This window comes from Penaeus vannamei, chromosome 20, assembly GCF_042767895.1.
Source record: "Penaeus vannamei isolate JL-2024 chromosome 20, ASM4276789v1, whole genome shotgun sequence".
Lineage (NCBI taxonomy): Eukaryota > Metazoa > Arthropoda > Malacostraca > Decapoda > Penaeidae > Penaeus > Penaeus vannamei.
The window spans coordinates 25252316-25263602 of record NC_091568.1 but is presented as its reverse complement, the minus strand read 5'-3'; the positions used below and the strand labels follow the sequence as shown (position 1 = coordinate 25263602).

The window sequence follows — 11287 nt, the reverse complement described above, 5'->3', positions numbered from 1 at the left end:
TGACTGCCATTCTCTGTATTTTTGTCTGTCTGTCTACCCGTCTCTCTCTCTCTCTCTCTTTCCCTCACTCTCTCTCTGTCTCTCTCCTTTTTCCTCTCTCTCTGTCTTTCCCTCTTTATTTCCATTCCTCCCTCTCTCTCTCTCTTTCTCTTTCCCTCACTTTCTTTTTTTTAACTTTATAACAGTTTAATACACTGTCATTACCAATTTGTGTCGCTTTTCTGCTAAAACATTTAATGATGAAGCTAAAGTTATCTAGCATGACCCATGAAATAAAATAGAAATAAAAAACTAGCTAATATTAAGGTAGCTTATCACAGTAAAAAGTTATCCGCAATCATACAGCAGCCTCCACAGGTGTACTGCTGTTTTGAATTGTTGGACTGAGGTTAAAAGGTGCAGATCCGTCTCTTGCACCAGCTGATTCCACATTCTGGAGTACTTCGACTGAAATGTGCGTAAAAAGGTCTCTGTTCTAGCGAAGGGAACGCGAAGTTCGTGACTTCGGCTGTGGGTACTCCTTGTGTTGTAAGTTGAGGGAACCCCGGAGCAAAGTCGTAATGGAGCGAGGTGAGGGCTATTCTGCTGGTGGAACTTGTAGAAAACACACAACGCCGCCGTCCCTGCGGCGCTGGAGAGACTGGAAATAGACCGGACGATCATTTTCCCCATCTTAAATTCCACAAGGCGGCGGGCTTGGTTCTGTACTGTGTCGAGTAGGGCAAGGAAGGACGGCGGGCAGGATGACCATACCAGAGGGGAATATTCCATCAGGGAGCGAACTTGGGAATTGTAGAGCATGCAGCAACCTCTGCTGTCTAGGAGATGGGAGAGTCGGCGCACGCATGCTAGCTTACGAGCTGCTCTTTTGGCCACATCCTGTACGTGACTAGTGAATGTCAGCTGATTATCAAACTGCACTCCAAGGATGCTTATTTCTCTTGTGAGATCGTGTTTTACCATCAACACTAATGGAGGTGGTTAGTGGGCTTTGTCGACGGGAGATTAACATGACCCGGGTTTTATTCGGTGCGAGCGTAACCTGCCATCGTCGGCCCCACGAGGTGATGTGTGATATTTATTATTATGTTCAGTTGTGGCGTTCATGCTTTTCACGTGTAAATGATAACGCGCAGTGTTCAGCATATGCATGGGCTTCTAGAATCAGATGTAGTATGTCACTGAAATAGCCATTCCATAAGAGCGGGCCGATGACGCTTCCCTGCGGTACACTTTCACTGATTGGGCATAACCTGCAGTGTAGCCATTTACCACAACTTGGAGAGTTCTTCCTCGTAGATCATCTTTGATCATCTTCAGTAGATCACCATCAATGCCAAAACTCATACTCATAATGTCTTTGTGCCATACTCTGTCGAAGGCACCTGTGATATCCAGGGCAACGACATGCTTCTTTGCCAGCATCAAAGGTTTTGTTCCAACTGGTGACTAACTGTAGTAGTAGGTCGGATGCTGATCTTTTCGATCTAAAGCCAAACTGCTTTAGGTGGGTGGTTGCTGTCGAAGAAACTTGCCATCCTGTTCACCAGATTTTTTTTTTTTATAGATTTTGCCTATGGTCGAGAGGAGTGAGATAGGCCTGTAGTCTTCAGGGAGTGTCTGGCTTTTCTTTTTATGCACTGGCACTACTCTAGCCTGTTTCCAGATAGCTCTCCACTTTTGCTGTTGGAAACAGTTTTGGAATAAGGTGGCAAGTGGAGTTGCAAGCTGGTCTGCACACTTTTTAATTATGTGGGGGTTTATATTGCCAGGTCCATAAGCTTTATTAACCTTGGTCTTAAGATGATGTTTGACTTCATCAACAGAGATGATTAGTGACAAGTCTCTGATTAGTCATTATTGGAAGCTGAGGAGGTGTGCGGTCAGGTTCACAAACTCGCATCTTCTGAGAGAAGGAGGCAAGTCATTCGGCTTTGTCCTGACTAGATGTTGCTACGTTTCCATCTGGCTTATACAGTGGTGGAATGTTATTTGACTAAACAACCAGTCTTTACTACCGATCGAACGGTTAGTAAGCTCTGTACTGATACTCTGTCTCCACTGTTCAATGGCCCATTTTTGAACGCGTTTCATTCTTTTGCAGGCAGCTTTGTGGTTCAGATTGTTTTCTGTGGATGGATTACGTTTGAAGCGATTCCAGGCTCTGCTTTTTTTTCTCAGCTGCAAGTCTGCATGTGTGGCTAAACCAAGGCTGGTCTCCTGATTTAGTTTTGTACGATTTATGGGGTATAAAGCGTCCTTGCAGATTCTGTAGTGTTTCGGTGAGTTTATCAGCCTGTGCATTAACATCTGTGAGAATGGATACCCATGCGATGTTTTCTACGACACTGCGAAAACCTTGCCAGCAGCAATTGTTCCTGCTCTAAATGGTTCTTGTCAGTGCCTCCTCACGAGTAGCCTTCAGGTTAATCCTGCTGAATATGGCATAATGATCTGAGGAGCCCACTGCTCCTGTGCTCCTCTGTCTCTCTCCCTTTTCCTCTCTCTCACCTGCCTTCTCTCTTTCGTTCTCTCTCTCTATTTCCCTTTCTCTCTCTCTCTCTCTCTCTCTCTCTCTCTCTCTCTCTCTCTCTCTCTCTTTCGTTCTCTCTCTCTATTTCCCTTTCTCTCTCTCTCTCTCTCTTTTCCTCTTTCTCTTTGTCTCTGTCCCCCATCGGGTTTCCTCCTTCACATACTTCGCAATCCAAAAACCCGTGTTATTTATACTCCCGCCGGCATGCAGTAGAGGGTGGTGACAAGACACAGCGTATTCAAGAGTGTGGGAAAGATAACGGTTTCAAATATCTGGAATAATTTCAAAATTAGATAAACAGATAGACATTTAGCTGAAGAAGTTAATTTGTATTTGTATTCTTAAGCCTCGGCTCTGTCTCTGTCCATTGTTTGTTTGAGACTGGCTAAGAATATATTCTAGACATTAATGTATTGTTTGGAACCAAAGATTCCAATTTCGTTTTCCATGATGTTGAACTGAATATCATGTTACGCAAACCAATTCACTTTTTTTAGTATAGTGGAGGAAGAGAGAGAAAAAAAAGAAAGAAAGAGAGAGAGAGAGAGAGAGAGAGAGAGAGAGAGAGAGAGAGAGAGAGAGAGAGAGAGAGAGAGAGAGAGAGAGAGAGAGAGAGAGAGAGAGAGCGAAAGAGAAAGAAAGAGAGAGAGAGAGAGAGAGAAAGAGAAAGAGAAAGAGAAAGAGAAAGAAAGAGAAAGAGAAAGATAGAGAAAGAGAAAGAGAGAAAGAAAGAGAAAGAGAAATGAGAGAGAGAGTATTGGGTATAACATTGCAACGGAAACCTACTAATCCAGGGCTGGATTCCAGGGCGATCTCAATAGATATAGTTTACTGAATCCCACTTGCTTCACTTTTGCCAATATTTATAAACTAATCAGGATATATACTCAGGGCGATTTTCCTTTGACTTCGTTTCTAAGTGTGAGTATTTTATGAGTGTGTGTGAGTGTTTATGATTGTTTATTTGTCTGTTTGTGTGTGTGTGTGAATGTATACGCGTGTGTATGTGTGTGCGTGCGTGTGTTTGTGTACATATATGTATGCATGTATACCTGCGTGTATGTATGAGCGTTTTAACAAGGCCAAAGCCCTTCCCTCTTGGATGATTACAACTGCCCCTTTAAAAGTTAAAGAAGCTAATCTCTCCGAAATGAGCTCGGCGCCAGTTTGTCTGATCTGCAGTAAAGAGAAACAAGAGGAGGAAGAGGAATTCTGAATAAAGATAACAGGAGAGAGAGATGGAAGATTAAGAAAAGGTGGCAAGATGAATTGGATATTGTTTTTTTTAAATGGGAGAATGGCGGAGAAAAGAAAATTTGGAAAGAAAAAAAGAATGAAGAAGTATGAAAATAAAACGATACAAAAATGCACATAATGTGAAAACAGAAAGAAAGAGAAAGAGAATAACAAAACAAAACTAAGAAAGAGAGAGAGAGAGAGAGAGAGAGAGAGAGAGAGAGAGAGAGAGAGAGAGAGAGAGAGAGAGAGAGAGAGAGAGAGACAGAGAGAGAGAGAGGGAGAGAGAGGGAGGGAGAGAGAGTGAGTGAGAGAGAGAGAGAGAGAGAGAGAGAGAGAGGGAGAGGATGATATACAGAGTGAGAGAGTGAGAGGGAGAGAAAGGAAAACCATTTTTTCCTTTCTACCTCGAAATTTCAGAACTTGAGACCACTCTGACACGCCCTTCCATTAGGTGTCCAAACAATTTTCTTCAATTTCCAATCTCTTAAAACTCCTTGTAGAATTTTCCCGTTTCATCGGAGGCGGGGAATGAAGAGGTCGAGTCGGGTCAAATCAAGTCAGGTCAGGTCACTTGGCTGCCATCTTCGCTTCTAAACGAATATGGATTGGGTTTTCAGATTAGATATCGGGATCAGCTGATTTGAATCATATCATTTGAATTGATTGTTTTGAAGTGATTTTTTTTTTTTGGATTTGGTGATTGGGTTAATGATGGTTGGATTAAAACTCATGGATTAAGGTGATTGGATTAAAAAAAAAATCCATAAGAGAAAACAAAAAGGACAACCATTAAAAAATAAGAGATAAACAGAGAAAAACAATGACAAACCAAAGAGCAATGGGACTGTTTTGACCTGGCTTATGGATGTTGCGTTTTGCAGACTAGGCGTTTGGGATTGGATATTCAGACGAACTAACTTTTAGATTAGAAGTTTAGGTCGACTGTATGGATTGGATTTATGGATTGGATATTTAGATTCAACAGCGAGTGCAACGGAGTGGTGGTTAATTGCAAAATAGCTAACGATTACCTCAGTATCTTAATGCCTGTATATCTCCGTAAATCAAAACCTGGACATCTCAGTAACTTATTTCCCGAATATCTCAGTAACTTATTACCCAAATATCTCAGTAACTTGTTACCCGAATATCTCAGTAACTTATTTCAGTAACTTAATTCCTAAATATCTGAGTAACTTGATACCTAAACATCTCACTAATTGAATACCTAAATATGTCAGACATTATATACCTAACTATCCAAGTAACTTAGTGTGTAAGTGAACAGTAATACGAGAAAATCCATTTAATCCCATTCCTGAGAGCAGCGAAAAAGAAATAACAAACAAACAAACAAAGACATGTTTTACCGTAAATGAAGTTGATATTCCAGGCAGGATTCTGGCCTCAGTGCTTTTATAAAGACATTTTTTTTATTATGCATTTCGCTCGCTTTGCCTTTTTGATATTTTTATTATTATTATTTTTTTTTTTGTGCGCGTGTAAAATGTATATATTTTATATATATATAGAGTTCATATATGTATATTGCGTGTGTATATGCGGGTGTGTTTAGATAGATATATACATAGGTGTATGGTGGGATTGATAGATAAATAGATAGATAGATGGTTGAATTGGTGTATAAGTAGATAGACAGATGGGTAGATGGATAGAGATATATATGTGCGTGTTTGTGTACGCGAGGGAATATAGTATTTACCTGCAAACAAAAACTATCACGCCAGGACACAAGAATATACTTTGTCTTTATTTTGGGTAATGCTAGGTTCATAAACACTCATTGCTCATTGCTTATATTTATATCTATATCTATGTCAAAACGTATATCTATATCTATATCTATGTCAAAACTTATATTTTTATCTATATATCAAAATCTATATTCATATCTATACCTATATCTATGTTAAAATCTATATTTATATCTATATCTATGTTGTTACGGCTGGTATGTCACCAAGAGAATTAAGGGGAAGAGCAGCTCCGCTGAACTCGAATTCTCCCAATGCGGAAGCCAAAATCATAGACGCAAAGTCAAATCTGAAGGATATGGCCTGGTATGAACGGCTGAATACCACGTAACAATACCTCGTGCTAAAGTACTACAAGTGATTGTAAATATTCTTCTGGTTAATTCATTTGTATCAATTTTTGTTCTCCATTCCATTTAAGGCTCATTAATGCCGTCAAGTTATTATAATCATTCACTTTGTTCATTGTTCATTTATTTATCTTCTCCCATTAATGTTATTTTCTTCAAGGTTCATTATCAATGATGTATTCTTTTCTTAACTGTATTATGTTATATTCCTTTCTTATTTATATACAAACTAATTCATTAAAGTCACTTATTGTCACTTATTATTCATCCTTCATTATACGTTATTTATTATGTTCATTATCTTTCACTGTTAATCAAGAATTGTATACCAGTAATGATTATTATTTATTCATTGTAAAATGATTTGGAAAAATACATCAACTCATTAATTACGATTTATTTATTTATTCCGTCACCAACGTAAACAGACAAAAATGAACAAACAAAACAGACGAAACACACACAAAATAGACAAAAAAACAAGAAATCCTGCCTACGTGATATATTACTATAGTGAAACATATCACCCTAATCCTAACAAAAGTAGAGAATACAAACCCCAGAATGTGATTAAAAACAGCAATGGCAGAGAGGTCTTGCCCAGGCCTATGGCGGTGGAGGAGTGAACGAGGCAAACCTCCCAAGGAACTCGGGTAGGCCTTAAGACGGTAGGGGGGGGGAGAAGAGTAAACAAACAGGGTTGTCAGCCAATTCTAGGGCATCTTAGCTCGTTCATCTGAATTCTTTAATAAATGCATTTAATTTACTACACTTGAGATGGGTTCATGTAATACCTCCCCCTCCAAAAAAAAAACTTTTTACCAGAAGGGTAAAAGTTTGACAAGTAATCAATGAAATGTTTATATTAAAAGCTAGCTAAATTGTAAAAACTATGAAAATAAATATACAGCTGTTATTTTTGGTGTCCAGAACACACCACCTTCGATCAGGAGAGAGCACCCGCTGCAATATTGTGTATCCTTAAGAGGCAGGTCTTTGTTGAATGGCTGCAATGTCTGTCCACTTGAACACTGAATGTTTCTGAACTTTCATAGAAAAAGTAATTGTTATCAGTGAATTTCGACGGGATGAACAAATCTTGTTAAATAAACACTAAACTTTTCTAATTGCTAATACTATCACCAAGGCCTCCTTTCCGACGGTGGCGTAATACTTAATAAGGCTTGTAACAAAATAACACCGGGTGAACATTTCATTTTACTACTTTCTGCAAAACTTTCTACTTGTTCGCTCACAACCACGAACGCGTGCCTTCCTGACGTAGTCACTGCTGCGTGCTATTCCACGGAGCGAAAACGCGTTGTCCATGCAGCTGCCCTGGCCCTCCTGCAGTCACCGCGTGGATAAGGCCACTACTCTCAAGAACCAGGACTACAGAGGCAAAGGGACCCAAGCAAGGACTGATGAACCCCTGCTCTCTCCGGCGCCGAACATCAGCTTGCAAGAACGCCCCAGTCCTCACATCAAGGAGACACGGAAACTGAAGCACTGGCTGAACATCCCTGGTCTCAGCATTATGATCCAGCAGTGGACAGAGACGAGCTACTTCACTGAATGGCTCGTCATACTCCTGCAGAAGAAAATGTATGTTTGCTGCTTGGGCAGCAGAAAAGTGTTTAATTTTATCAGGGTTAACCGAAATTACTGAATTCGTGAGATTAGGCTCCACAAAGATATTTTCATCATTTTCATTACTGTTAGAAAGTACAATCACTGAAACATCACTTACGTTTCCCGTATTTTCCTTCAAATCATTCTGTTCACAGTACTTTTTCAGGAGGTTCACATGCACATGTTTTTTCTTACATCTCGTAGTCATTTCATTTGCACGATTAATATTGCTAAATCGTTGTAGATTAAGTTGTCTCGCATCCCGAGACTGAAGAGGCTGGTTATGAAGAGTTAACAAAACCAATACTAAATCATTGAATAATCTTGCCTCTGCATCATTTACTTTATTAAAGTGTTCTTTCATTTTAGTATTAACTTTACCCAAAACATTACGAGCTAGTGAAATAGTAGTCTGTAATAAATACTTAAAAGTCATTCACAATAATATCTACGGGAATTACCTCTTCATTTAACCAATACTCTTCCAATAATTTTAATGATCCACGCACTTCACGGCCGTAAATTAATTTAAATAGGGAATAAATGCTCTCTTGAACACTGTCCCTTATTAATGGTAAAAGTAAATCTATCCCTTCATCCCACTCAACCAGTCTCTAAACTGAAGGCTTTAATCATAATCTAAAATATAGTGAAACCTTTCAACTACCCCTCGACTCTGAGGATGATATACGGTGGACCTGCACTGCTATATACCCAAGGACTTCATAACCTTTTCATACAGTCTAGACGTAAAATTTGACCCTTGATCTGATTGTATTACAGTAGGCAGACCAACTTGTGTAAAAAAATTTATCAATGCCTTCACAACATTCCTAGTAGTGATGCGTCTAAGAGGAATAGCTTCAGGATATCGGGTGGCTACATCAATTATGGTTAACAGAAACTTGTTACCCCGTTTAGTCTTTGGAAGGGGACCTACACAGTCAATAACTATTTTGCTGAAAGGCTCTGTTAACACAGGGATAGGTTGCAAGGGATATGGTTTGATACCATCTCCGGGTTTGCCTTTTACTTGGCAGATATGGCATGACTGGCAATAGTAACCAACATCACGTTTCATTTTCGGCCAATGAAAATGAGCTAAAATCTTATGGTAAGATTTGTTGACTCCCAAATGACCACTAATGTCGTGTGCAATATTCAATACATCAGTTCGAAGGGGCTTTGGAATGACAATCTGATGTACTATCTTACTGGTATCGTCTGCAGATATATTATAGGGCTTATATTTACGCATAAGAACACCTGACTGGAGATAATAGCAGGTACTGAAATTGTCTATGTTACTTGTATCAGTAAGCCTATCATAAAATGTTTGCAACTCAGGATCTTTATATTGTTCTTCAATGAGCTTTTCTCTAGTAACTGGCATGTCTTTAAAATTTACTATATTAGAATTATCAGAAGCAGAAATGTTTGAATCTTTGTCCGATGATTTAAAGAAATCTGCCAAGGTGAAATCCTCGGTGAATATATCATTAAGGCTCTCTTTGGGTAATGCAGTACCGGCGGTAAGCGCCTTGGTGGGAGGGGAGGACCTACGACTTGCACTGCGGGTGACAGCACATGCAGGAAAGAGATCGGGATACTCCCTCTCTAAATCTACGGTGTTGTTCTCCTCTGTCGGGCAAGGTGAAACTACAGGGCAAGGCCATACCTTATCACCAACTAGATCATTGCCCATAAGGAGCGAAATGCCATCACTTGGTATATTATCAACAACACCTAAATTTACGTACCCAGTTATCAATTTAGATTCAAGGTAGACTTTACATATGGGTATACTCTTGGACCCTACCAGTCCATTAATAATAATCATCTCTCCAGTATAGCAGTCAGGGTTAGGAACCATCTCCTTGAGTACCAATGATATATCTGCAGCCGAGTCCCGTAGAATAGTGACTGGGGAAGACGACTTACACGACTCATCGACACTAATAAATCCTGTGGAACAAAATGGTCTAAATGAAGGTGTCACAACTTTAGATTCAGTAATGGAAAAAGGGAAAAGGCCACGTTTATCACAAGGATATTTCGATGTAACCTTTGTCGTCTTATTAGCACTGACATGAAAGATACGTTTGTTATTATCAGAACGCTTATTTGTCAATCTAAAACAGTCATTTATGGCATGACCATATTTCTTGCAATAACGGCAAAAAGAAAAATTCTCACCGCGAGAAGCAACCTTCTTACTCTCATCACCACCTGTTTCTGACTTTGTATGAACAGTCCTGTGGGTATCTGGCAGTCCAGTCCTCCTGGAACTATACTCCATCCTCTTACCATTATGCTGGATAGACTGGAATGAAGGCTCATTAGATCTGCAAGAGTAGTTGGGATTAGTGAGAGCGAAATGATCGGCGGCTTTGCCGACCTCGGCTAATGTGCGCAGACCACGTTCGTCAATGTGAGAGCGAACTTTTACAGGCATACTTTTCTTAACTTCCTCTAGTACAAAGAGCTCGAGTAATTTATCGTACTCGAGTGCAAGTTCACTCTCTACCCATTTCTTACACAAAAGTTGCTTTTGGCGAATAAATTCAACAAAGGTTTGTTTGCTATCTTTACGATAATAACGGAAATCTTGTCTGTAAGCCTCTGGTACCCTTTTATAAACATTTAAAACAGCTTGTTTTACTACATAATAACATTGTGACTGTACCAAATCCAGAGCTGAGAAAACCTCTTGAGCTCTGCCAACAAATGCACTGTGAACAAGCAATACCCACTTATCTTCGGGCCAACCATGCAAGGCAGCAACTCGCTCAAAATGAATGAAAAAGTACTCAGGCTCTGTCTCATTGAATTTAGGAACAAATTTAATTGCATCCTCTATACGAAAATGAGGATGGTGTTCCCGATCAGGTCTCTGCATGAGACGCATCCGCTCATTCTCTGCCTTAAACATTTCCAAATCTATCTTACGGCTCTCCAGGTCATACTGGCGGGCCATCGTGACATCCCGAGGACACAAGGGCTCTAAATCCTCCTCACTTAACACCTTGTGTTCTAATAAATACTCTGTCACTAATGTACGAATTTCATCCTTCCGTAAGGATGACCGAAAAGGGATGCAATAATGAGCGGCTAACTCACTCCACTGGGCTTTAGTTAAACCGACCAGCACTTCGGCTGACGGATTTGCAACAAAACTTTCAACGCTGAACATAATGAATCACCGAGAAGAATAAACAGGCGAAAATAAGCTAGCTAGCTAGATAGAAAAATACGAAATGCGTGAACAATCGCAAAACCTGTACATCAAATCACTAAAACGTACGATTAAAGGCAAACAAAAAACAGCAAAATGCCTAATATGGTCACCAAGCAAAAACAAAAGTCAAATATATACAAAGACTTGTTTACAAAACCAAAGATCACTTAAATGCACTCTGCATGCACAAGAAAGAAGCGACTCGGTGTCTTAATGACCAAAATACACGAGACGTAATGAAGTTAATTGCACGATCACAAAAAAACCAACGGGAACATGTGTTACAACGGTTGAGAAAAAACACGATAAAAGTGCAATACCAAGGGAATCACATGTTACAAATGGCAAACAAATGTGATTAACAAAATGCGAATTGACAGTTCAAAAATCCCGGTCAGGCCCCCACTTGTTACGGCTGGTATGTCACCAAGAGAATTAAGGGGAAGAGCAGCTCCGCTGAACTCGAATTCTCCCAATGCGGAAGCCAAAATCATAGACGCAAAGTCAAATCTGAAGGATA

General features: G+C 39.8%; 1 protein-coding gene across 1 annotated transcript; it reads right to left on the bottom strand.

Moving 5' to 3' along the window:
* Positions 1 to 5878: 5878 nt before the first annotated feature.
* On the bottom strand, positions 5879 to 10985 carry LOC138865270 (uncharacterized). Its single transcript, XM_070135221.1, has 2 exons — positions 7648 to 10985; positions 5879 to 7488 (listed from the first exon to the last, which is right to left on the bottom strand). The coding sequence occupies exon 1, from the start codon at positions 10720 to 10722 to the stop codon at positions 8236 to 8238; it is 2487 nt and encodes an 828-aa protein (XP_069991322.1). The 5' UTR covers positions 10723 to 10985; the 3' UTR covers positions 5879 to 7488; positions 7648 to 8235.
* Positions 10986 to 11287: the final 302 nt, after the last annotated feature.

Coding starts and splice junctions, on each gene's coding strand:
- LOC138865270 (XM_070135221.1), bottom strand. CDS start 10,722: ATGTTCAGCGTTGAAAGTTTTGTTGCAAATCCGTCAGCCGAAGTGCTG.